At 41.7% G+C, this 26,621-nt stretch overlaps 3 protein-coding genes across 3 annotated transcripts; 2 read left to right on the top strand and 1 right to left on the bottom strand.

The window, feature by feature from the left end:
- Nucleotides 1-6,956: 6,956 nt before the first annotated feature.
- Nucleotides 6,957-11,368, top strand: LOC124386164. Its single transcript, XM_046849822.1, has 9 exons — nt 6,957-7,622; nt 7,876-7,977; nt 8,171-8,539; nt 8,748-8,846; nt 9,369-9,601; nt 10,309-10,487; nt 10,595-10,688; nt 10,781-11,125; nt 11,228-11,368. Exons 1-9 carry the CDS (start codon nt 7,412-7,414, stop codon nt 11,366-11,368), a joined length of 1,773 nt encoding a protein of 590 aa, XP_046705778.1. The 5' UTR covers nt 6,957-7,411.
- Nucleotides 11,369-11,658: 290 nt separating this feature from the next.
- Nucleotides 11,659-17,517, top strand: LOC124385669. The gene is made up of 5 exons (XM_046848861.1): nt 11,659-11,743; nt 15,721-15,835; nt 16,042-16,318; nt 16,484-16,657; nt 16,741-17,517. The coding sequence occupies exons 2-5, from the start codon at nt 15,788-15,790 to the stop codon at nt 16,848-16,850; spliced, it is 609 nt and encodes a 202-aa protein (XP_046704817.1). The 5' UTR covers nt 11,659-11,743; nt 15,721-15,787; the 3' UTR covers nt 16,851-17,517.
- A 2,322-nt stretch (nt 17,518-19,839) lies between these two features.
- Nucleotides 19,840-25,217, bottom strand: LOC124386289 (mediator of RNA polymerase II transcription subunit 15-like). Its single transcript, XM_046850035.1, has 7 exons — nt 25,136-25,217; nt 23,450-23,651; nt 22,177-22,342; nt 21,510-22,070; nt 21,113-21,180; nt 20,857-20,900; nt 19,840-20,157 (listed from the first exon to the last, which is right to left on the bottom strand). Exons 2-7 carry the CDS (start codon nt 23,648-23,650, stop codon nt 20,106-20,108), a joined length of 1,092 nt encoding a protein of 363 aa, XP_046705991.1. The 5' UTR covers nt 23,651; nt 25,136-25,217; the 3' UTR covers nt 19,840-20,105.
- Nucleotides 25,218-26,621: the final 1,404 nt, after the last annotated feature.

The raw sequence follows: 26,621 nt of genomic DNA, 5'->3' as shown, positions 1-26,621 counted from the left end.
TAACTACAGGGGAATTAAGTTGATTAGTCACACCATGAAGTTATGGGAATAGTAGTGAAAGCCATTTGCTTTGAGAATGTTGATAGAGAAGTATAGTGAAGGTCAGAAGGAGTTGCATTGTGTGTTTGTGGATTTATAGAAAGTGTGCAACAGGGTGCAGACAGAGGAATTGTGGTACTGTATGAGAAAGTCAGGTGTGGCAGAGAAGCATGTGAGGGTGGTGCAGGACATGTATGAGGACAGTGTGACAACAGTGAAGTGTGCAGTAGGAACAACAGACTGGTTCAAGGTGGAGGTTGGACTGCATCATGGATCGGCTCTGAGCCCTTTCCTGTTTGCAGTGGTGATTGACAGGTTGACGGACGAGGTCAGACAGGAGTCTCCATGGACTATCATGTTTGTGGATGATATTGGTATTTGTGGTGAGAGTAGGCAGCAGGTTTAGAAGAGCCTGGAGAGGTGGAGGTATGTGCTAGAAAGAAGGGGAATGAAAGTCAGTAGGAGTAAGAGAGAGTACATGTGTGTGAATTAGAGGGAGTGCAGTGGAGTGTTGTGGTTGCAGGGAATAGAGGTGGAGAAGGTGGAGGAGTTCAGGTACCTGGGGTCAGCAGTGCAAAGTAATGGAGAGTGTGTTAGAGAAGTGAAGGGAAGTGAAGTGAAGTGAAGTGTAGAAAAGAGTGTAGGCATGGTGGAGTGGGTGGGGAAGAGTGATTTGTGATAGAAGAGTGTCTGCAAAGGAAAAGTTTTTAGGACTGTGGTGAGACCTGTGATGTTGTATGGTTTAAAGACAGTGGCATTAAGTAAAAAACAGGAAGTGCACCTGGAGGTATCAGAGCTGAAGATGTTGAGGTTTTCGTTGGGAGTGACGAGGATGGACAGGATTAGAAATGACTTTATTAGAGGAACAGCGCATGTAGGACATTTTGGAGACAAGGTGAGGGAGGCGAGATTGAGACGGTTTGGAGGTTTGCAGAGGAGGGACATGGGGTATATCGGTAGGAGAATGCTGAGGATGGAGCCACCAGGAAGGAGGGAAAGAGGAACGCCAAGGAGGAGGTTTATGGATGTGTTGAGGGAAGACATGCAGGTAGTTTGGTTGAAAAGGGGAGATGTAGAGGACAGGGGGTATGGAGACAGAGGATACGCTGTGGCAACTGCTAATAGGAGAAGTCCATTCTCTTTTCAGATGTCAGACCAAGTACCTTCCTAGCTGTCTCCCTTATCACTTCTGCAGTATTTGCCCAATCATCAACAGCCTCTTCACCAACAGCACCTGTCTGACCTATTCCCTGAATCTCACTCTACAGTCTTTCTCCTTTAGTTTCTACCATCTTATTTTTTTTAGTCCTCACGCTCCTCCTCTTCTTCTTCATCTCCAAAACCATCCTACAGACCACCATCCGATGCTGTCTAGCTACACTGTCCCCTGCCAACACCTTAGTTTCTCCAATCTCTTTCAAGTTGCATCTCCTTCATAGAATGTAGCCCACTTATGTGCACCTTCCTCCACTCTTATGTCACCCTATGCTCCTTCTTCTTCTTAAAATATGTATTTACCACTCCCAATTCCATCCTTTTATCAAAATCTACTACCATATGCCCTTTCACTTTCCTCTACTTAAGGCCACACCTACCCATCACCTCCTCATCACCTCTGTTCCCTTCAAGTACATGTCCTTTAAAGTCTGCTACAATCACCATTCCTTCTTTTTTAGATACACTCTCCACCACTTCATCTAACCTCTATCTCACAACCCACATTTATCATCACCCCTTCAACTTCCAACATCCTTTGCACTTGGTCTCCTGAACACACAACATATGTACCTTTCTCCTCTCCATCATATCAGCTAACTCTTTCCCTGTACCAGTCATAGTACCAATGTTTAAAGTGCCCACCCTAACCTCTACTTTCCTACACTTCTACTTCCCATGCTGTCTCTGTAGATGTCTTCCCCTTCTCCTTCTTCATCCTTTGGACAACAGTAGCCAAATTTCCACCGATAGCTGTCGAGTCTGTCTGGGAATTATTTGAAGAGACGGAAGAATTTGAGACAGCCTACATTCAAAAGACATCTATGGTTAGTTTTTAAGGATATTTGTAACATACTAACTGCTGAGTTCATGCAGAAACTGTGTGCAAGTATGCCTAGAAAAATTGATGCTGTTTTGCAGGCTTTGGGTGGTCACACCAAATATTTATTTGATTCAGTGCTGGGCAGGGGTGGGCTTAGCCTACCCAATCAAAGTTTGATTTTTATTCAATTCAATTAAATTCATTTTTATTTGTATAGCGCTTTTAACAATGAACATTGTCTAAAACCATCTTTACACAGATTATGTGGTGATAAAAATTAATATGTTCTTTACAAGTTTAAGTTTGTACCTGTTGAGCAAGCCGGTAGCAACTGTGGCAAGGAAAAACTCCCAGAGATGGCATTAGGAAGAAACCTTAAAAGGGAACCAGACTAACTTGCAATGAGTCTGTTACAGCGCTGTGGAGGAATTCTGATCCACTCATCTATGCAGAATTGTTGTAATTCAGCCACATTGGAGGGTTTTTGAGAATGAACCATTTTTTTAAGGTCATGCCACAGAATTTCAATAGGATTCAGGTCAGGACATTGACTAGGCCACTCCAAAGACTTCATTTTGTTTTATTTTAGCCATTCAGAGGTGGACTTGCTGGTGTGTTTTGGATCATTGTCCAAGTTTGCTTCAGCTTAAGGTCATGAACAGATGGCCGGACATTCTCCTTCAGGATTTTTTGGTAAACAGCAGAATTCATGGTTCTATTTATCACAGCATGTCTTCCAGATCCTAAAGCAGCAAAACAACACCAGAACATCACACTACCACCACCATATTTTACTGTTGGTATGATGTTCTTTTTCTGAAATGCGGTATTACATTTATGCCAGACGTAATGGGACACACACCTTCCAAAAAGTTAAACTTTTGTTCCACAGAGTCAGTCCACAAAGTATTTTCCCAACTTTCCCAACAGTCTTGGGGATCATCAAGATGTTTTCTGTCAAAACTGAGATCAGCCTTTATGTTCTTTTTGCTCAGCAGCCGTTTTCGTCTTGGGATTTTTGCCTAGTCTCTTTCTTATGGTGGAGTCATGACTGACCTAAACTGAGGCATGTGACCTGCAGTTCTTAGGATGTTTTGGGGTCTTTTATGACCCTTTGGATGAGTCGTCGCTGTGATCTTGGGGTAATTTTGATCAGCCGGCCACTCCTAGGAAGGTTTTCCACTGTTCCATGTTTTTGCCATTTGTGAATAATGGCTCTCACTGTGGTTCGCTGGAGTCCCAAAGCTTTAGAATTGGCTTTATAACCTTTTCGCGACTGATAGATCTCAATTAGTTTTTTCTTATTTGTTTCTAAATTTCTTTAGATCTCGGCATGAGATCTATTTAAGAGATCTATTTAATCCTGTTTAAGAGATTTCTTGATTGCGAACAGGTGTGGCAGTAATCAGGCCTGGGTGTGGCTAGAGAAATTGAATTCAGGTGTGATAAACCACAGTTTTAACAGGGTGGCAAAAACTTTTTCACACAGGGCCATGTAGTTTTGGATTTTGTTTTCCCTCAATAATAAAAACCTTCATTTAAAAACTGCATGTTGTGTTTACTTGTGTTATCTTTTACTAATATTTAAATTAGTTTGATGATCTGAAACGTGTGACAAACATGCAAAAAAATAAGAAATCGGGAAGGATTTTTTCACAGACAGGTTTGTGTGCCTTTCCAAATCATATCCAATCAACTAAATTCATCACAGGTGGAGTCCAATCAAGTTGTAGAAAAATTTCAAGGATGATCAGAGGAAACAGGATGCACCTGAGCTCAATTTTGAGTGTCATTGCAAAGGCTGTGAATATATGTGATTTTTTTCACCTTTTTTATTTGTAATACATTTGCAAAGATTTCCAACAAACGTCTATCACTGTGTCATTATGATAAATAATAATAATAATAATAATAATAAACTTGGTGAAAAAAGGTCCACTTTTGGAGCAATCATTAGAAAATGGAAGAAGCTAAACATGACTGTCAATCTCCCTCGGACTGGGGCCCCATGCAAGATCTCACCTCGTGGGGTCTCAATGATCCTAAGGAAGGTGAGAAATCACCCAGAACTACACGGGAGGAGCTGGTCAATGACCTGAAAAGAGCTGGGACCACCGTTTCCAAGGTTACTGTTGGTAATACACTAAGACGTCATGGTTTGAAATCATGCATGGCACGGAAGGTTCCCCTGCTTAAACCAGCACATGTCCAGGCACGTCTTAACTTTGCCAGTGACCATTTGGATGATCCAGAGGAGTCATGGGAGAAAGTCATGTGGTCAGATGAGACCAAAATAGAACTTTTGGGTCATAATTCCACTAAACGTGTTTGGAGGAAGAAGAATGATGAGTACCATGCCAAGAACACCATCCCTACTGTGAAGCATGGGAGTGGTAGCAGGATGCTTTGGGGGTGTTTTTCTGCACATGAGAAAGGGCGACTGCACTGTATTAAGGAGAGGATGACCGGGGCCATGTATTGCGAGATTTTTGGGAACAACCTCCTTCCCTCAGTTAGAGCATTGAAGATGGGTCGAGGCTGGGTCTTTCAACATGACAATGACCCGAAGCACACAGCCAGGATAACCAAGGAGTGGCTCTGTAAGAAGCATATCAAGGTTCTGGCGTGGCCTAGCCAGTCTCCAGACCTAAACCCAATAGAGAATCTTTGGAGGGAGCTCAAACTCCGTGTTTCTCAGCGACAGGCCAGAAACCTGACTGATCTAGAGAAGATCTGTGTGGGGGAGTGGGCCAAAATCCCTCCTGCAGTGTGTGCAAACCTGGTGAAAAACTACAGGAAACGTTTGACCTCTGTAATTGCAAACAAAGGCTACTGTACCAAATATTAACATTGACTTTCTCAGGTGTTCAAATACTTATTTGCAGCTGTATCATACAAATAAATAGTTAAAAAATCATACATTGTGTTTTCTGGATTTTTTTTTTTTAGACATGGACATGCACCTACGATGACAATTTCAGACCCCTCCATGATTTCTAAGTGGGAGAACTTGCAAAATAGCAGGGTGTTCAAATACTTATTTTCCTCACAGTATCTCTATCTATATAAAGCTACTTAAAACCCTCATTCACCGGACTACATTACCCATCATCCTTTGCACCCCGTCATCCACCATGTTTGTTTCCCGTCTTCACCTGTCTGTTCACCGGACTCTATTTATACTCATCACCACTGTCTTCACTCATTGTCGGTTATCGTCTTTACTACGTTGTATGTATGTGTGATTTACCTGCTCCTTATTATTAAAATCACATCTTTAATGTTACTGTTCGTGTCCTCGTCTCTCCGTGTTCATACCGTGACACACAGAGTTAAACATGCTGTCAAATCTCACTTCAACATTCTTGAGGGGTTTTGATAAAACACTTGTTAAAACAAAATACGTTATAAAAGAGTTTAAGGAAAATACCTTTAAAACTTGCTAATTATTCAACAAGAGCAACAGGCAGAGCTACTGAACATTGTGCAACACAATTCGGATGACATATGCAACTTACACTGCGTGACTTTTTTGTAAAAAAAAGGAGTAAATCGTTTTTTGCCGTTTTGAGCTCATTGGAACCGAATGTTGGATCGCGCGCGGTACCGCGGATGCGACTCGGGCTACAGTACTGGGGCGCGTGATGATGACGTGACAAGTGACTAATTGCCATGGATACGTGAACGTAATGTATAGACTATCTTGTCTCTTTGAATTTTTAATCACTCTGCATTTATATACATTGCTCCATCAAAACCTCAACATGTTGTGAACACACACACACACACACACACACACACACACACACACACACAAACACACAAACACACACACGCACTCTCTCCACTAAAAAAGTGAGGGGGACGAATTTACCTTTTAAGTGCGGGGGACATGTCCCCACCCGTCCCCCGCGTAATCTACGCCCCTGACTGAAGGAGTTTAAGACAGAAAGTGTCAAATTTGTATAAAATTTTAAAGAAACTGCACCGTTACCGTATGGTGCGTTACCCGTTACTTTTTTAAATGAGTTAATTTCAGCTGAAGTGTAGACTACCAACACAGTCTCACCCCACATCGTCACATATCGACGTTGCCTCGTTGCCTCTGATGGCGTCGACATCCGAGGCAAAAGGTACCCCCTTTGCGTTGCTTTTCAACGTAGATGGCCGTCCTATACACTTCAATGCAAATCCCTCATCTTCGGATTTTGACGCGGCCGGGGGTCAACCAACGAATCTGCCGTATGTGGTGAAAATTTCGTAACATTATTATTATTAATAATAAAAATAATAATAATAATAATAATAATAATAATAACTTGGCTAGATTTATGTATTATCTTGCGAAAAAAACACAACAGGTTTTATGCTACAGACTTTTTAATGGGTCAGACCGACCCTTAACGTCGGATTTTGACGCACGCAGTGGCTGCAAATCTTTTTTTTTTTTTTTTTTGATAAAAAAACGATTTGCCCAGTATATTTGTAATAATGCTTTGATATAACCGTACCAACTAACGAAGTTTAATGATATCGAATTATATTTTCATCCTCCACCCCAACATAGATCCAAACGTCCAATCAGAAACTGGACCTAACAGAAACTGCTGTAGAAAATAATAATAATAATAATAATTATTATTATTATTATTATAATAACAACAACCGTAATAATAATAATAATAATAATAATAATAATAATAATAATAATAATAATAATAATTGTTCCTGCCTCTTACCCTACTTCACGTTGGCCAATCAGCTACTTCAGCGGTGACACCTCATTGCACGCGACGATCCCAAGCACCATTGCGATTTTCTATTTTCATACGTAAGTATTGGACTCAATCTAGAATTAGATATATTAGATCTTAGTTTATCAAAAACAATCAGCTCATGTCATAAAGTTGTTGTTGTTGTTGGGTAATATTTTAGCGCACTGTATGATGTCGTGATATTGAGATGGATATAATATAACCTTATGCTAAATTAAATGTGCGCATGGTGCTATACATTGGTTAGCCATGGCTTAGGCATTATTGATGACAGCATGTAAACACAATCCATACTCTTCAGATGTGTGTTTGTTTATGTGTAGTGTAGTTTAGTTATCAATTCTGTACCGATTTATCTTTCTCTTTTTCAACAGGTTCTTAAATTCAATGTTTCAACTAATAATTAGTAGCTGACTACAAAAGGCACTTTTAAGAGCCACGTTTGTATTGTCATTTTCCCTGTTCTCGTTTTTGTATTGTTCTCTCTCCCTATCTATTCTCCCCTCTCTTCTCTTAGTGGTGTGTTTGTCCCTGTGCTCTTTTGTTTGTTCTGTGCGCCATGTCAGATCCTAAGCTGAACCAGCTCTTGGACGAGATCAACAGTCTTGTCAACCAGGCAGAAGACATGGATGAACTCCAAAGGCTGCATGAGGTCATCAGCATGCAACAAGAGGCATCATCCATCCAGCCTCCAACTGGCAAGTGGATTAAGAGTTACAGTGAAGGGAACATTGTTTATGGGAGGCCAAGATTCTCCAGAAAGGAAGCAGGTAAGACCTTCTTTTCATTCATGTTAATTAAGATCTAGATTTTATCTCTAGATCTATTTTTACCTTTTGGAATGATATATAAACATGTCACTAAGTCATGGGTCTGAATTAGAAAATATATGTAAATATGCGTATAATTCTACATACTTACTATACATACTATAAGGAAGAGCAATGCTAAAACTTTGTGTCATTATGTTTTAAAGGCAGTCATGTATGTTTCAAATTCTTAAGATGTTTTTTTCTGCCACAGCTGGTCTTAGCCACAGACAAACTGGAAGGACCGATGGTTCCCTTTCCAGTGCTCTGGAAACCAGTGTGGAAATGACTGATGACTTTTCTCACATAAACGCTGGTATGTCCTATATTGTCCCTGCACTGTAAAACAGTATGTTCATTAATAATAGGAATGTAATACACATTCCATATTTGTAAGTTAGTACGATAGATAACACAGTTATTACAAACTTCAGAATGAATGTTGTTCAGTGATATACTCTTTTGTCTAATAACCTGTTCTTTTTAAATACTGTCCATTGTTTTAACAGAGACTTTCCTTCAAGAGCTAAAGCGCTCACTGGGTGAAGATTTAGATGACCAAGAAACACCGCAAGCCTCCAGTGATTGGTCAGTAAGAAAAAGTCTTGTCTCAGGGTGGTGGGAGAAAGTGAGACCCCGGTTGGTGGAAAAAATGGTGGCTAAGCAGCATGTGGCAAGTCCAGTCTGCCAGAAATGTTACCTCAGTCCAGCTATGATCCACTGTTGTGACTGTCGACCACACCCCTTCCTCTGTGCCCGTTGTGACATCAGCATCCACAAGGCTCAAGTCTTCCACAACAGGGACTCAATTACAGACGGTTTCTTTCAGCCATTGCCTCCGACATCCTGTTATGTGGAGAAGGTTCTTACCCAGTGTGGTAAGTTGTAGTTTTTGAGAGTCATATTTTCTCATTTGTTAATTCCAGTTATCACCTGGCAAACTAAAACAATAAATAAATAAATAATTTCTGATCAGGCAATGAAGCCATGAAGAATATCTGGTCTTTTAAAGCTTACAGTAAATACATATGTTGGTCTTTATCTTCTATCCTATTACTATTCTCATAAATGTATCTTTTTATCAAGTGTGTCTTGTACCCTTGGAGATGCCAGGGACAATATGTAGCTGTCCTCAGAGTTTAAGTGTCATAACTGGAAAACCCATTTCTGTGGTTACAATGAATGGTAAGGAGAACTTTGGGGTGGGCATCACTTCCGCTAAAGCCTGATCACACCCTATGTCTACACACTATCCATATCCCTGATCACAATATCCATATGTCATGCTTATATGTTATAATCCAGTAGATCCGCAATTTCTAAAACACACCCATCTGACATGATGTGATATACTGTCTTGTTCTGTTCCACTATCTATCATGTCTGCTCTTTGTGTTACTTCCTGTGTTCCCTTTGTCTACTTTCTGGTCTTGTGCTCCATGTGCTCCTTTATTTATACCTGCAATGTGTTCATGTTCCTGTCTCAGCCCCTTACCTGTCTAGTTCTGTGATTATTAATCTTGTCAGTCCCTGCCTTAGTTCATTTGTTTAGTCCCTAGTATTGAAGACTTAGTCTAATTTTTTACACAGTTGATGGAAACAAACACAGATATTCATATTCTTAAGCTGAGTTTTTATTCATGTGAATATCAGATGCAGTAAGTTTAATGTAAACCAAGCTGGTAATAAATTTCTTACCTTTTCCAGGCCGATATGATCTCAACTTGCCAGAGTTGAAATGTGAGGTATGCCAAGCCACATGGAGTGCTGGCGTGGATGAGCTGGTCCATAATGACTACTGGCCTGCTACTTCTCAAATTTCCACAGTGTATGCTACAGACATCCTATTTTCCTTTGAGGAGTTGAAGATGGCAGCACCTGGGATGTCCAGCCAAGCATTTCTTAGAATGCTAGATCAACGAACTGTCCGCTTTGGCCGTGTAAGTATTTGTGGTGACAATCTTTAAGTAACTCACAATTATAGTATGAGATCAAAAGTACACATGAACATTTACACTGATTAGGGAAAATGTGTAAATTCACATGTGTAAATTCAGACCCTTTGTCACCCTTTGTATAAACATCTAGCAACTTGTGCTGTCATGTAGTTTGCACTGTTTTATGAAAAAAGAGGTCCTTCTGAAGACCTTAACATCTACTCCATTAAGTTCTAAGATTTGGCTATCGACTTTGTTGTGTTCTCCCAATATCATTTGATCTGATCACAGAAATGTTCATTTGGAAACATTTCTTTGGCTAGAGACTGTAAGGTTTTTTTTTCTTCAGGTTCTTTTCCTTTGATGTTTATTTATTAATTTAAAATATATTTTAGGGGCTTTCTTGCTTTTATTGGGACAGGACAGTCAAGGAGATAAGAAAGTATGGGATAGAGACAGGGGAGTGGGCCCGGCGAAAGGACACTCGAGACAGGATAAAAACACGGGTCCGGCCACAAATGCACTAAGCACTACGTGTCAGCACAATAATCACAGGGCTTTTGGCACTGATCCTTTGATGTTAATTATGAGAGGTCACAAAAGTAGTACACACATCCCAGTGTTTTTCTCTTTTAGTGCATCTTATTTCAATGTTAAAAGGTAAAAAAGTGTTTTATCTGTTTCTCTTTTACTGTACTCTTTTGAAACAGACTGGAAAGATCATAGCAGACAGCTTCAGAAAAAGCTTTTTGGAGTGGGAGGCTGTCCATTTTGAAGTGGACAAAGTCATTCGGGAAGACCACTTTAACTGCCCAGCATGCACCCCAAACATGCTTGCAGTCTCTGTTGATGGGAACCGTAAGCACTATAGATTCAAGAGTGCAGCAAGGTACTTAAAAATATAGTGTTTAGTTCATCATTTTGAAAGTGACTTTGCTAAAAATCATAATGAAAATCATATGAATATTAAAAGGCAATATGTGTCTCTTTATTTAGATCAGAGGAACAGGCCATCTTTAATGGTGTCTTCATAGCCAAGGACGATGATGTAGCAAGATTCGTGGACTATGTCCATTCCTTGACCAACCACGTAAATTGGCAAAACATCACTATATTTACATGCAAAATACCAACTCCTACATAGGATTTTGTTTGGACTGTTAACCATCTTCCATGTTTTAGATCTCTGGAAGAGGTGTCTGTGGGAGACAGTGGTCAGCGGCACGAGAAACATCACAGAAGTCTTCCAGCAAAATAGATGAGGAGGGCCTAGAACTTGCCGTTTGTCGGCATGGTGTTCTTCTTTGTGCCCTTAATATGTTCAGGGGGGAGGTTTTTGCTTACCCTCTGTACCTCCAGAAAAAAATGGCTTGTAAGCCAGTGAAATTCTTTGCTATGGATGTTGCGTGCAAGTATTGGCCTTACCTCAAAAGAGTGAGTGAGAGATGCCCTGAGCTTCAGGATCTGCTCTCAATGAAGCCGTTTCTTTCAGTGTTTCATGCTAAAGCCCACGACTTCAAATGCGAGGTAAGAAAATCCATGTGATTTTTTGACTTGACTGTCCATGTGATTTTCTTTATCCAAACATAAGATTGTTGCAGCTTAGATTCATTTATTTTATTTTTGAAGGTAAAATGGAGTGGGGCGTACCAGGAGGGGGCTGGTTTGACTCTTGGGGAGGAGGTGGAGCAGTGTAATGCCTTCCTTTCAAGAATTGCTGTTACCACAAAGCACATGGCAAAAGCAGGTAAGGTAACCACACTGCACTAGTTTCATAAAATGATACAAGATACAGCTGCAAGCGAATGCAATACTTTGCCTTTCTCATACTGCTGTTAGAAGTGTTCAAGCTGCAGTACATTTTGATCCAGATGACGTGGATGAGGTACATGCAACTTACTGTCCTGCTACAGTGCTCTATACCATTTGTGTACCTTACCATACTCACCTGCTATCCTGCTACAGTTCTTTATACCATTTGTGTCCAGCAAGTCTGCACAGTTTTTTACCTACCTCTACTATGAAGAAGAATAATAAGCTTATTTGTTTGCAGTACGCACAGACATGTTTACAGTCATGGCCATGCGCTGGAATCAGCAAAAGACGAACAACTTGGCTTCCACACTTGCCCGCCGATATCAAAAGGTAAAGACACCAGTAATCACTTATGCATTTATTGTGTATTGTAAAATATAGTGACATCACATATATATATATATATATATATATATATATATATATATATATATATATATATATATATAAAACCTCTTTGCAGGGCTATTGTTGTTATGCGGAGATATGGAGGCGGAAGCCGAAATACCAGCAAACAGTGTTTTAATTCAAACAAAAGGCAAAGCCAACTCAAAAACACTCACACCGGATACGGAGAGTCACAACCGAAAGTACGTATCCGCTCGGGACGAGTAATCCACAGATGCGCGTGGGAAAGCACGGTGCTGGGCATAAACATAGGAACTTAAATCAAACACTAAGAAAACGAATACAGCCGTACCCGGAGGATCGGGGTAAATCCAGGGTGCACTCCGGAAGGGCAAGCGCTGGTGCTGCCGTGGAGAGAGAGAGAAGTCCGTGAAAACGGGTACGGAGCGGAAACGTGCATACGCCGATAAACACGCAACATGAACATGCGTGAACACACATTTAATAACAGACAGTGAGAGTGCGGGAGTGAAGGGTTTAAATAGAGGCAGGTGATTATAGTTGATGCGCGTCAGGTGTGTTCATTGAAGCCGAGAGCGCAACATCTCCGTGCGGGCGGGGCACGCACGAGAGAAGAAGCGGAGTGCTTCGGGAAATGCCCCGGTGTGACAGCCCGTGAAGGGGGCGTGGCAGGGGGACTCCTGACACCCCAAGGGGCGGCTCCGGACGCCCCCAACCCTCCAGAAAGCCCGGTGGGCCCGGGCACTCGGAGGAGGGCCCCTCCAGTCCTCCAGGGTCGAAGGGGACCCGGCCGGAACCTTCACGGAGCCAGGAACAGCAAGGAAGGGCCCCAGGCAAAGCGACCACACCCGCGGAGAGCCGGGACGGAACACAGCCCCATGCGGAGGCCAGGAACGGGGCGAAGTTCATGGCGCAAGCCAGAGGCGGAAAGACATCCACCACGGAGACCTGGAGCAGAGCGACGCCCTCAGCGAAGACAGCAGGCGGCGCGACGAACCCCCTGGAGACCCGGAGCGTAACGACGACCTCGGCGGAGGCAGGAGGCGGAGAGACGACCCCTGTGGAGACCCGGAGCAGAACGGCATCCTGGGCGGAGACAGGAGGCGGAGAGACGATTCCCCTGGCGACCTGGAGCAGAGCGACGCCCTCAGCAGAGACAGGAGGCGGAGAGATGACCCCCACGGAGGCCAGGAGCGGAGCGACGCCCTCAGCAGAGACAGGAGGCGGAGAGATGACCCCCACGGAGGCCAGGAGCAGAGCGACGCCCTCAGCAGAGACAGGAGGCGGAGTGCTGCCCTCAGCGGAGCCCTGGAGCGGAGCCACGCCCTCAGCGAAAACCGGCAGCTGAGCGACTTCCCCTGCGGTGTTCTGGAGCTGAGAGGCGATAGCCCTGGAGACCTGACAAGGCATGACGTCCCTGGCAGCAACCTGGAACGGATCGGCGTTACCCAGGAAGGTCAGGAACGGGACTTTACCACCCACGGGGACCTGGAGTGGAGAAACAACCTCGGTGACTACCGGAAGCAGGGCAGAGCTTTCGACGGGGCTTACCGGCTGGAAGACCCTCTGGACGGAGCCCGGAGACGGAGCGATGTCCCTGGCCGAGGACAGCGGTTGAGTCGTGACCTCGTCAGGATTGGTTGGTGTGGCGTCAACCTCCAGGGAGCTCGAGGGCAGGATGTCACCGTGAGAGGGGTCCTGAGGCGAGCCGTCACCTTTTGAGAGACTGTGGGGCGAGCCGTCGCCTTCGGATGTAGCCCGGGGCAGCGGGTCGACGTCCCTTTCGCAGTCTCTGAGACGGGTTGTGTGCTCCGGGATCCCATTGGTTGAAGAGGTGCATGGGCTTGGAACCGAGCTCTCCTTGGGACTTGGGAGCACAGAGGGGCTCACGTCAGGAACCGGGAGCGGAGCCGAGTTCTCGTCAGGGATCCCAGTGGACGAAGAGGTGGTCTCGGGGATGCGCTGACGCGGAACCGAGCTCTTCTTGTGACCCGGGAGCGGAGCTGATCTTTCCCGGGCGTCCTGGGATGAAACCGAGCTCCTTTCAAGGCTCTGGAGCAGAACGGAGCCCACAGGGACCCTCGGGGACAGAGAGAAGCTGTCACAGAGGTCCTGGGACGGGACAGAGCTCCCACGGAGGTCCTGGAATGGAACGGAGCTCACACGGAGGTCCTGGGACAGAACGGAGCTCTCACGGGGGTCCTGGGACAGAACGGAGCTCTCTGTAGGATCCTGGAGCGGAAAGGAGCTCTCTTCGGAGACCTGGAGCGAGGCGGAGATCTTCGGGAAATCCTGGGGCGGAGCCGGGCATTCACGGAGGTCTGGGGCCGGAGCCGAGCCCTCACGGAGGTCCTGGGGCCGAACGGAGCTCTCCTCGGGACACGGGAACGGGGAGGAGCTCTCGGGGCCATTCTGGAACGAAGAGGAGCCCTCTGTAGACACCTGGTGCGGAACGGAGCTCTCCACAGGACCCTGGAAAGGAACGGAGTCGTCCCGGAGATTCTGGAGCAGAAGGGAGAGTTCCCGGAGGTCCTGTAGCGGGACAGAGCCGTCCTGGATGGCCTGGAGTACGGCGGTGATCCCCTGGAGAACCTGAGGCGGAGTGGACATCTCCTGGAGGGCCTGAAGCAGGGCGGAGATCTCCTGGAAGCTCTGGCGCGGAACGGCGTTCTTGGGGCCAGGGGAGAGGAGATGGAGATCAGCCGTGGTCATCCCGAGTTCCTTTGTGAGCAGCTGCAGGAACCGGGCGCATGAGCGGAACTCACCTCCAGTCGCATCCCACAACTCACTGGCAAGAGAGAGTGCTTCCCCAGACAGTAGAGAGATGTGGAACGCGATCTTAGCACTCTCCGTAAGGAAGCTGGACGGATACGCCTCCATATAACCTTCTACGCTCCGTAAAAACACGCTCCACTCAGCCCTGTTGCCGGAGAAGCGAGCCGAGAGTCCTATGACGTCATTAAGGGGGCGTGGCGCTGCGGCGTGCCGAGCGGCTGCGAGCTTCCGGGTTTTCCCGGGGGCGGAGCTTGGCTGCCACTTGATCGCGGCTGAGCGAACCCGACCTCCGAGGCCCGGCTCGCGCCGGGACCACGGCGTTAATCCGATCATGTCTTGTCTTTTTTTTTTTTTTTTTTTTTTTTTTTTTTTTTGAGCCAACTCAAAAACACTCACACCGGATACGGAGAGTCACAACCGAAAGTACGTATCCGCTCGGGACGAGTAATCCACAGATGCGCGTGGGAAAGCGCGGTGCTGGGCATAAACATAGGAACTTAAATCAAACACTAAGAAAACGAATACAGCCGTACCCGGAGGATCGGGGTAAATCCAGGGTGCACTCCGGAAGGGCAAGCGCTGGTGCTGCCGTGGAGAGAGAGAGAAGTCCGTGAAAACGGGTACGGAGCGGAAACGTGCATACGCCGATAAACACGCAACATGAACATGCGTGAACACACATTTAATAACAGACAGTGAGAGTGCGGGAGTGAAGGGTTTAAATAGAGGCAGGTGATTATAGTTGATGCGCGTCAGGTGTGTTCATTGAAGCCGAGAGCGCAACATCTCCGTGCGGGCGGGGCACGCACGAGAGAAGAAGCGGAGTGCTTCGGGAAATGCCCCGGTGTGACAGCCCGTGAAGGGGGCGTGGCAGGGGGACTCCTGACAATTGTGGCCTTCAAACACAAACAACAAATGACAATGAAGCCATATTCCAATGGAATTCCAGGTTATGGATGTGAGCAAGCATAGTATTTGTTAGAATATTTTGCATGAAACCTGGTGTAGTCATTATCAAACAGATACCGTGGCATTTTATTGACATTGTAAATGCGACGAAATTTTCCACTTTCCATGGAATTGCCATATATTATTGTCCCTGTACAGTATATTGAATGAGTGCTGTATATGGCTTCATTGTCATTTGTTGTTTGTGTTTGAAGGCCACAATAGCCCTGCAAAGACAGTTGCAGAGCCTGGAGATCATGAAAACTGAAATGGCAGTCACAGATGATCGCCTGGAGGGCTGGATCACTGATGTCAAGGAGTGGGCAGAAGGTATAATGTTCAGCTTGATATACTGCTTCCACCCTTTGAATTTCTCATCAAGCTTTTGTTTGTTGCAAATACACATAGCCTTGAACTTGTCGGGTACAAAGCCTTATACAGTAGGGTAGCCACTAAGTTGCAGAAAATAATGTTTAGGTTCACTGGCCCATACGCCTGAAATTAAGAAGCAAATTTCCTACTTCTCTTCTTATCAGGGACAACATCCTCAACTGATTCTGATGTTGCTGCTGTGGCCAGACGAAGGAGGCCAGAAGCTGGTCACCAGTATTAAAAGGAGATCACACCGTCTTTATAAAGACAATGATGGCTGCAAGGGTCGTGCCCGGATACGCAGAAAGATTAGGGAGGAAAAGAAGCTTTTAAATTCTGTGGTGGTTCAATATAACGCCATGGTTCCCAGTGCAGAAAACCTGGACTTGGACACCGTTCTTTCCGATGACATAATTTGGCCATGGCAGCTTCCACACAATGGTATGTACATAAGTCCATTGACGATGTGAAATAAGTCTCATAGTAGCACACAATCTTTCATTGATGTTCGACCAGATAATGTAAGAAAACGTAATATTTAAAGGTTTTCTTACATTATCTGGAATATCAAGAAATCTTAAAATAAGCTGATTTTATGTATTACAGACTCTGTAGGTCTAAGGACAAAAAGGAAGGCATTTGACATGGTAATGGCAGTAAGGAGGCTTGAGGAGGAGAAGAAGATTCTCATTACTGAGATGGAAAAACATTGGACATCTCTTTGCACCCGTGCAGACACCCTGAAAGAGATGTCATCCCAGCTTTGCAGTAGCACATCAAGTATGTTACACTTGGCATGCATTATACTTACCGATATGTTTCTAAAAGTCTGTAATAAAGTTGTTTTTATCCCTGTATATAAGGTGAGATGTGGGGCCTGAGTAAAGAGGGAATCCAAGGTCTACAGAGCTTAACCAAGAAGAACACACAAGCCATCAACAGCACACAAAGAACTGTTATTTGCAAGTTTTGACTGGAACAGAAGTAAACTTGGAAAGTGATTCAGATGAATACAATAGTGACTCTGAACTTTCAGAAGATGAAACAGAGGATGTATAATGATCAACTTTCAAGTGTCTTGTCATGTTCTCCAAGTCTTTGTTAAAGAAATGTATAGATAGGCAAGAAGATCATTGTAGCACCTGGACTCTTTATGTTGAAATTCAATTCTGTTTATCACATACAAAATCAGAGTACAACATGCTGTAAAATGCTAAGTGCAGTGCTACAGTATGTCATAAAAGAAGATTGGGAATAAAAAGAGAAGAAGTTTTAATTATTTTAATTGTTTTTAATACTTTTATTTTTATGTTTTTAATATATATTTCTTGACCATGTCCATGTTGTCTGTGACCAGATGGGAAGAAAGACCACTACCATGCAGACTTGTAGCAGGAGTCTCTGTTTTTTTGTATTTTATTTCGTTTATCCATCCAAAGCCAAAATAATTTTATGACCCTGTTGATTAAACTTAAAAAAATTGTTTAGACTTTAAATTTAATTGAACTTAGAACTTGAAAACTTATTTTATGAATTGGTGTGTTCTCATGTTTGTGTTATTATTATGAATATCTGAAATATAATGCCTTGTGTAGTGCTGCTCTGTATAGTTTACTTTGTGTCTCATCATCAATATTACATTGAAGTTTATGTAAATGTGTATTATTAAATAATTAACCAATCATTAAAAAACATTTTTTGATTATCTTGATTGCTGTGTGCTGTGAATAAAACATTCCAATTAAACACATTTGACCTTCTGTGGCAGCATGATCTTCTGAGAAATACTGTTTTGGGTATTCACGTACCTTAACTCATTCATAACGCAATAAAACATTCATATTTTGAGTTTACTTTATACACTGATATCTATTATCCTGAAATAATCCAGTTTCATTTCACCATCTGTGGCAAGTCTGAGGCAGCAGAGATCCTTGGAAATTAACAGTTTTGGTACTCAATGGCTATGAAATCTGTAATTACTCAAAACCCACTAAAATATTCATATTTTGAGTTATCTTGATACACTGATGATTGTAAAAATACCCAGTTTCACTTAATTGATTTTTCTGTTTGAACAGTCATTGTCATTGTCACAAATTCAAAAACCACTACACATCCATATTTGCGTTGACTTCATATGTTGATGTGTATTGTTCTGAAATACATAATTTCACTTGCTATGGCAAGTGTAAGGCCACAAAGATGCAAGGAAATATACAGATTTGGCACCCAACGGCTGACTTTTGACAATTAAATATCATTCAAGAAACACTAAAACAATATTTTGAGTTGACTTCATGCAGAAAAGTGTGATTCGCAGAATACACTTTACTTTCACTGACCTCACATGCTGTGTCAAGTCTGAGACCAAAGACGTCCTTGGAATGTACCACTGAAAGAAGCAAAGATGCTGTAGAACAGTAGTTATCAATCCTGTTCCTGGCGACCTACTCTGCACATTTTGTGTGTCTCCTTTATTTAACACACCTGATTCAGATCATCAGCTCGTTAGAAGAGAGATCCATGAACTGAACTGAGTGTGTCAGATAAGGGAGACATACAAAATGCAGAGCAGTGGGTCCCCAGGACTAGGATTGAAAACCACTGCTGTAGAAAATACGTCTTTAACCCTGCTCATGGGGACCCATTTTCCTGCAGAGTTTTGCTCCAACCATAATCAAACACACCTGAACCAGCTAATCAAGGTCTTCAGGGTCACTTGAAAAGTCATAAGCCAGGTGTGCTGAATCAGGTTGGAAAGGAACTTTGCAGGACAGTGGGTCCCCAGGAGCAGGCTTGAAGACCCATGCGTGTAGAATGCTCAGCCAGATAATTGATAAAATGTCAGCATGTGGCACAGATACAGGGGATGTTAACAAAGTTGTCTGTCAAATTTGAGACCTCCAGCTGCTTGTGTGTTGCCAGGAGGCTGAGCCAAAGTAGGGATGTGCATCTTAATAACTGAGTCTGATGCGATACGCATTTCACTGCATAGCCTACAATGCGATACATTAAAGATACATATGAACAGCTACCGATGTGATACGATTCACCCCTTTAGGATGCAGTGCAGTCCGATGCAATGAAAAAATTTGATGCTATGCAATTTAATATGGTACACTCTTAAAACAGTTGTGTTAAAACAACACATTTTGTGTCTAGTTAAGCACAACAATTTTAATGTGTTGTCCCTAACTAGACAAATCTGTGTTATTAATGGAACAACACATTATTTTGTGGTGTTTAAACATATCTTGTGTTGTCATTTTATTTATTTTAATCAACACACAATGACACATATACTGTGTTAAAATAACACATAATGTGTTAAATTAAATAACACAAAATAATAAGTAAAAATTAACACATCCTTTCTTAGAGTGTACAGTTTTCACACATTGGATTTGTACATGTGCGTCTGAACCATTATAAGACCACTTTAAAATTAATGATAGTGGATTTTGGACCCACTTACTTTTTCTCTAACTTGTTAGAGCGCTGGCAGTCAAATCCATTCCATTACTAGATAAAAATTCCCTAATAAATTAAACTCCGTTCCGCATTTTAGCTAGAGCCTTGACTTTCCTGCTGCTGCTTCCTCAAATCCATTCCACATCACTCATTTAGAGTCCATATCATTTAAACTCCATTTCGCGTTTTTATGCTTTATCTGACTTTCAAATCATGACACGCTTCGTTTTCTGTGGGGTTGCAGGACGTAGCAACAGTTTAGAGAGGAGAAAGCAATCTTAAAATATTGGTCACTTTCTAAATTATAATCTACTAATAATTATACATACATAAATCAGTTTTTACCGATGCAGTGGCTAAAAAACGATGCATTTGCATCGCGAATGCAAAATCACCCATAGGGACACTATTCATTGATATGTTAACTAAACACAGAGTTAGACAACAGAGAGAATAACTATTTTTTTTCAAGAAGTAATAAACAGTGCTTTATTAGAACCATAATCAGAAATACAATAACTTCACTTTACTGCACAAGTCCAACAAAGAGATGAAGACATATTTAGTGCCATTTGAAAGACAGTAAAGGCAAACAACAAATAAAGAAATGTACAGCAATCAAACATAGTATGAACACACATATAACATCAGCAGTGTGTGTGTGTGTGTGTGTGTGTGTGTGTGTGTGTGTGTGTGTGTGTGTGAAATGTTCATTTGAACTGCAGGTCACTGCTGTAGGAGTCCTGTGCTAAGCTCAGGAAGGAAACTGGCTGGCTGGCTCCCATGTGTCCTCCCAGGCTTTGCCACTGTAATTAAGTATAGCACATCTTACATTAGATCAGGAGAATAAGTCTATTTGTGTACACAATGTCTATAGCATTCACAGCTTATACTGTACAATTTCACAAAATCTGTCTTTCCAATTTTCTATTTATTGTTAATTTCCTTTTAAATATCACAAAGCACATTGCTACCCAAGTAGTAGGGCTGTGCGATTTCAGTAAAAACATTGATTTGCGATTTTATTAACATATTTGCGATTTAAGGCGCAAGTCAAACTTCAGCTCAAAAACTTTCCAAAAGTGTGCAGCACAGTATGTTTATTGAAAAAACAATAAAAAACATCACAACAATTATAATGGTTTGCATTTAAACCATTTAAAATTTCCTTTTATAGAGTGTCTTCTTTATATTTTTCACATTGTGTCTACATTGCAGGCTTTGTGATTAGCAAATTGCAACATAGCAAATTGCGATTTCGATGCAACCTCGATTAATTGCACAGCCCTACCAAGTAGGCATCATGCTGTTTTTACATTGTGTTACTGTTTAGGGGACAGGCTTTACCAAAGTAAGCTCTCAACTAAGACTGCCTGAAGCCAGTTTGCAGCCAATGTGTACATACTACTCTATCATCCTAGAACAACACTATACCAAAAATGCCAAAGGGCTGATGAGAAACATAGTCAAGTGTGAATGGATATGTACTGTATGTCAATACTTACCACTGAGAACAAGGCAACCAGCGCACCTTTACTTCAGCCTTATCCTACAGAAACACACACACACTTTTAAGTATAATTGTGTATTTACTTCACAAAACCATACAGACAGAAATGACATTCATGCTTGGCTGTATACACTGGTCAGGTGATGTGGGCTAAACATCAGTAGGTAAGCTATAAAGTAATATTGTACAATGAGGAGGACATAATTAATATTAGAGAGACATTAATAAAAAAATATGGTTCTAAATCTGACCCCTGTCATTCTTTTGTCAACAATCGTGTCGTATTGCCACACTTTTTGCCTGCTGCATTTTCGGCACCCTGAAATGACAAAGACAAAAAAGGTATTGTTAACAAACGGTAATCAATAAATACAAGTATTGCACTTGATCTGAGGCTTTGTGTATTTATATGAAACCGCAACTTATGCACTAGGCAGGGTTTCACAGAATCTGGAATCATCATTAATGTTTATGGAATAAACATCCAGTTTGCAGCCAAAATATTCACAGCATAGCACTGCTGACTGTTTGGAAGATTTTGTGTGCCTTTTAGATAGTCCACTACTTTTACATCAAAAACTACACAGTGGTTATTTAAACCATAATTAATTCTGCATAAGAGATTAGCTGCAAGAATATTTACTTTACCTTTTTTATTTTTTTTATTGTTTGGTTTGGCAGTCAGCGGCTGAATTTGCTGGGGCCGTGGCTGGACCTGGAGCTGTTGAGCTTCAGAGTGAGTCTGGACATGGGATGGAGAGGGCAAAAAATAGAGGTTGAGGATGACATCATCATCAATCTGTTGAGCTTCAGTCTGGGTCTGGATCTGCTGGTCAGAATGGTGCTGAATCTGCTGGTCAGGCTGGGTTGGGGTTTGGATCTGCTGGTCAGGATGGGTCTGAATCTGCTGGTCAGAATGGTGCTGAATCTGCTGGTCAGGCTGGGTTGGGGTTTGGATCTGCTGGTCAGGATGGGTCTGAATCTGCTGGTCAGAATGGTGCTGAATCTGCTGGTCAGGCTGGGTTGGGGTTTGGATCTGCTGGTCAGGATGGGTCTGAATCTGCTGGTCAGAATGGTGCTGGATCTGCTGGTCAGGCTGGATTGGGGATTGGATCTGCTGGTCAGGATGGGGCTGGATCTGCTGGTCAGGCTGGGTTGGGATTTGGATATGCTGGTCAGGCTGGGGATGTAAAGGAGACATCTGGGGTCCTGTAAATGAGGTCACAAGTTGGCATTCATTTTAATCTGTATACATCCCCAAATATTTTTATTTTGAATATAATTTAAAAAGTAACGAGTTCTGCATAACTATAACCTTGCTTTTTAAGTAAATACTCATAAGCCTTCTTCATGGCATCAACAAAAGGTCGTGTGTCCTCATTGAGTGGTATTCCAGAATTTATATCGGCGATCAACAAATTCTTTTTTTTTCTGCCCATAAATAAAATGGGCATATAGCCCAAGGCAGCAAGTTTCTGCACCTGAAATTAACAAAAGTACAAAAATGTGCATTTGCATTAATATCAAGAATACACAATTCACATCAACATCACTTTTGGCAACGATTTGGAGGTTGCCCTAAAAAGAATTGACAGTCAAATTCCATTGCTGTGCAAGGACCATAAACACTTCTCTCTCTGGTGCTGTTCGGCAACCAGAGGGTTGCAGGTTCAAGTCCAGCTCCGTCTGCACTCATTAAAGTGTCCTTAAACCCAGTGTGCAGGTTATCACCTTGCATGCTAGCCAATGGTGTATGAGTGTGTGGATGAATGCAAGGCATACAACGAAAGGTGTTTTTAGTGTTCAGGGGAGTAAAAAAATCTGTACATCATATACATGCAGTCCTTTAAATTACTATGACTTAAACACTAGGAATGTAATAACTAATTGTTGAATAAAAGAAAAATAACTAAGCTGTCATTGGTGCAAAATCTTATTTTTTGTAATCAATTTATTTATAAGGAAACCACTATTAGAAAGCATATCAGTTGCATACAGGATGTAACATGTAATATTTTATAAGCAAATTGAGAGTAAGTAATTTTGGACACATCGATCCAAATGTCATCCGGTTTATGGTATTATGGCTGTGGAAGGCATGCATAAGCCTGTCAGTGAAAGGAAAGTTTTTTGAAACTGTACGTTCAGTCACAAGATAACACAATCTTTGACCAACCAAAACGACAACTCCAGCGTAAATATATTTATATACCCATATCCCTATTCCTTGAAATCAGCAATTGCTGTTGTAAGGTAGAAGAACAAGAAAATTTTATGCAACAATAACGGAATAGCAAAATGTCAGCTAATGTTAAGTATGAGGGTTTTCTGTGCCCCTTTTATTTCAGCAATGGTCAGCTCCACTTCACAAATTCAGTCTATGATGATTTTCTTCATTCCTCTTCCTACCAACAGCACTGAATCTTAAGGAACAGAAATATGGGTTGATTCACGCCTGATTGTTCTACACAGTTAGAAAATAAAATGTTGATTGTTTGACAGTAGGACAGTATTGATGTTAATGTAATGTGCTTTGAGTGTCATATTGATTACCATTCAATTCATGAAGCATGAGTATTTTTACTTACTGCAACTTGAGCAGAAGAAACCACTCGTGACGCATTCCGGTTTTTCCAGACCCCCTGCCCCCACGCATTATCCAGTCGGTCTTTGAGGCCCTCCATCTTTTTAGTCTTGCAGAGGTTTGTATAGCAGGCGCTGCAGCACTTCCTGATAGCCTGGTTCTTGACCTGGCAAGCAGGGCAAGGCCTGAATTTTCGCTTTGTCATTCTGAAATGTACAACAAACACACACAAAAGATTATTACGATATTTTAAAACATAGCACATTTAAGGCAAATAGGTTGTTATACAAGTAAAACCACAACACACACATACATTAATAGCCTGAAGGCACATTCAATGTCAAAATTAAATTCATTTAGACCAACCCAACTGTGAATGCCCTGATAGCACACGTACATCTGGCAGACATCTATTGGATGTCTGCATTTTCATCTGCAAGACATCTGACAGATGCTGTTTGCTCATCTGCCCTACACCTCTGAGACGTCTTCTGTCAGATGTCTTATAGACCTCTAGAAGATTCTGTAAGATGTTCATGATTTAGAATGGATGTACAGCAGCTCTTTCTAAGATGTTTAACAGATGAATTAAAGAGCAGATCTTTAGCAGACCTCCAGATCTTTAGCAGACATATTATAGACGTACGTGTTCTATCTGGGTGGGCTCTCCGTTGCCCAACTATTAGGCTTGGACTCTTCTGCAATAAGTTCTTTATTACCGTCAAAAATACACATGTCTATGTCTACAGTTTAAGTTATTGAATATACGCATGGTTCCCAACCTGGGGTCCGCATGGGGCACCAGAGTCCACAGTAGGAGCTGACATGGTTTAAGTTTAAACAAAGCTGTGTAAAATGTTACACTAATAACTTTATTTAAAATTATTTTGTATGTTTTATAAAAAAACATTCTTACAATGACAAGATTAGGCAGACAAAAATTTTACTGGTTTAAGTATTCAGGTACAAATCTCATGATAAATATTTTATATTATAAATGTAATAAGCATTTATACTTTCTATCCACATATCCCTGGCACATTTAAGGCACTGGGATGGCTAAATGGTCTCTGGTGATCTAAAAATTAATTGGGTAGGTTATGTCAGGCACAATATGAAAAAAAACTACTTACTGGGTTACCAATGATAAACTTAATTTTAATTTTAAACACCATTAAATAGCTACAGTGTATTCAACATCACCTTGACCTTCCTTTACTTAGACTTGAGAAAGGTGGGACGCACATTTAATCACATCTAGGCGAGATAAGGTTTCTGAAAATGAATGGTTTAGATGGATTTCGTACCATATTCCAAAAATTTACATAGGCTAATCTAACGTTTCTGTCTAGCATACCGCACATTTTATTAATCGTGTTCTCTATCTCTTGTAACTCGAACAGCAAAAAACAGCAGCTACTAACACAATACATTTTCACATAATTAATTTTTATAATTTCTGATAAATTTGCAAGCAACATTTACTTCCTTGCAGTTGAGTTGAGACCGATGGGACCGATTGCTGGCGAATACGTCCACCTGCGCGATTCATTTTGCGCATGTGCGAAAAAGATATCATTTTAACATCATAAAAGCGACCTTGTGGGCTAAGGTGCTTCCAAACAAACGTAAATAAATAATGTGATGATATGTGGAATATATCTAATTCTAGATTGAGTCCAATACTTACGTATGAAAATAGAAAATCGCAATGGTGCTTGGGATCGTCGCGCGCAATGAGGTGTCACCGCTGAAGTAGCTGATTGGCCAACGTGAAGTAGGGTAAGAGGCAGGAACAATTATTATTATTATTATTATTATTATTATTATTATTATTATTATTATTATTATGGTTGTTGTTACTATAATAATAATAATAATAATAATAACTATTATTATTATTATTATTATTTTCTACAGCAGTTTCTGTTAGTTGGTACGGTTATATCAAAGCATTATTACAAATATACTGGGCAAATCGTTTTTTATCAAAAAAAAAAACCAAACAAACCAATTTGCAGCCACTGCGTGCGTCAAAATCCGACGTTAAGGGTCGGTCTGACCCATTAAAAAGTCTGTAGCATAAAACCTGTTGTGTTTTTTTCGCAAGATAATACATAAATCTAGCCAAGTTATTATTATTATTATTATTATTATTATTATTATTTTATTATTAATAATAATAATGTTACGAAATTTTCACCACATACGGCAGATTCGTTGGTTGACCCCCGGCCGCGTCAAAATCCGAAGATGAGGGATTTGCATTGAAGTGTATAGGACGGCCATCTACGTTGAAAAGCGACGCAAAGGGGGTACCTTTTGCCTCGGATGTCGACGCCATCAGAGGCAACGAGGCAACGTCGATATGTGACGATGTGGGGTGAGACTGTGTTGCGACTACAGCCTAACCTGTTTACAGCAGTGACGCATTGTAGGATTAGTGGATGAACCACTGTAAACACGTAGAAGACGCACTGTGGGCGTGTCTCCGTTAATTCAGGATTGTGCGGCAGTAATGGCAAGTCGAGGCGAGAGCAGGACGAGTTTCTCAAAGTGGAAATATGCTCATTATTTTACTTTAGTTGAGTATAAAGACAAAAACTGTCAAATGTAAGCTGTGTCTTTTTGTTTCGAAGCTCGTATCTACTGCGATAAACAGCAACTCCAATCTGCCGAAGCTCCTTCAGAATCTCCATGCCTCGACGGAGCTAGAAGCTAACCCGGTGTTCTGTTCTACATTGTTGATAGTTTTCATACTTCAGCTGTGAAAGGAACATTTTTAAGAGCTCAACACAACAGCAGAAGCCACTTTAGTCTTTGATTGTGCATATATTATTCAGCTTGTTTTGTTATTTATTTCAGAAATCCTTGTGATATATTCAGTTTGTGCTGGTCTGACTTTAATAAAATAGTGTTTAAAAATTACTTTGTGTTTAAGTCAGTTTTGTGTTTGTATAGATCATAACGCATAAAAGGGCATTAATGGAAACATTAAAGAAGGTTCTTTAAAAAACTAAAAAGTTACTTTTTGGTGTAAGTAATCAACAAAGTAACGGGGTTACTTTTTGAATGAAGTAATGAGTAACTGTAACTAGTTACTATTTTTTAGTAACGAGCACAACACTGTATATATATATATTTATATATATATATATATATATATATATATATAT

The sequence above is a fragment of the Silurus meridionalis genome, chromosome 5, assembly GCF_014805685.1.
Source record: "Silurus meridionalis isolate SWU-2019-XX chromosome 5, ASM1480568v1, whole genome shotgun sequence".
In the NCBI taxonomy this organism is placed as follows: Eukaryota; Metazoa; Chordata; class Actinopteri; order Siluriformes; family Siluridae; genus Silurus; species Silurus meridionalis.
This window is presented reverse-complemented; position numbering and strand designations above follow the sequence as displayed.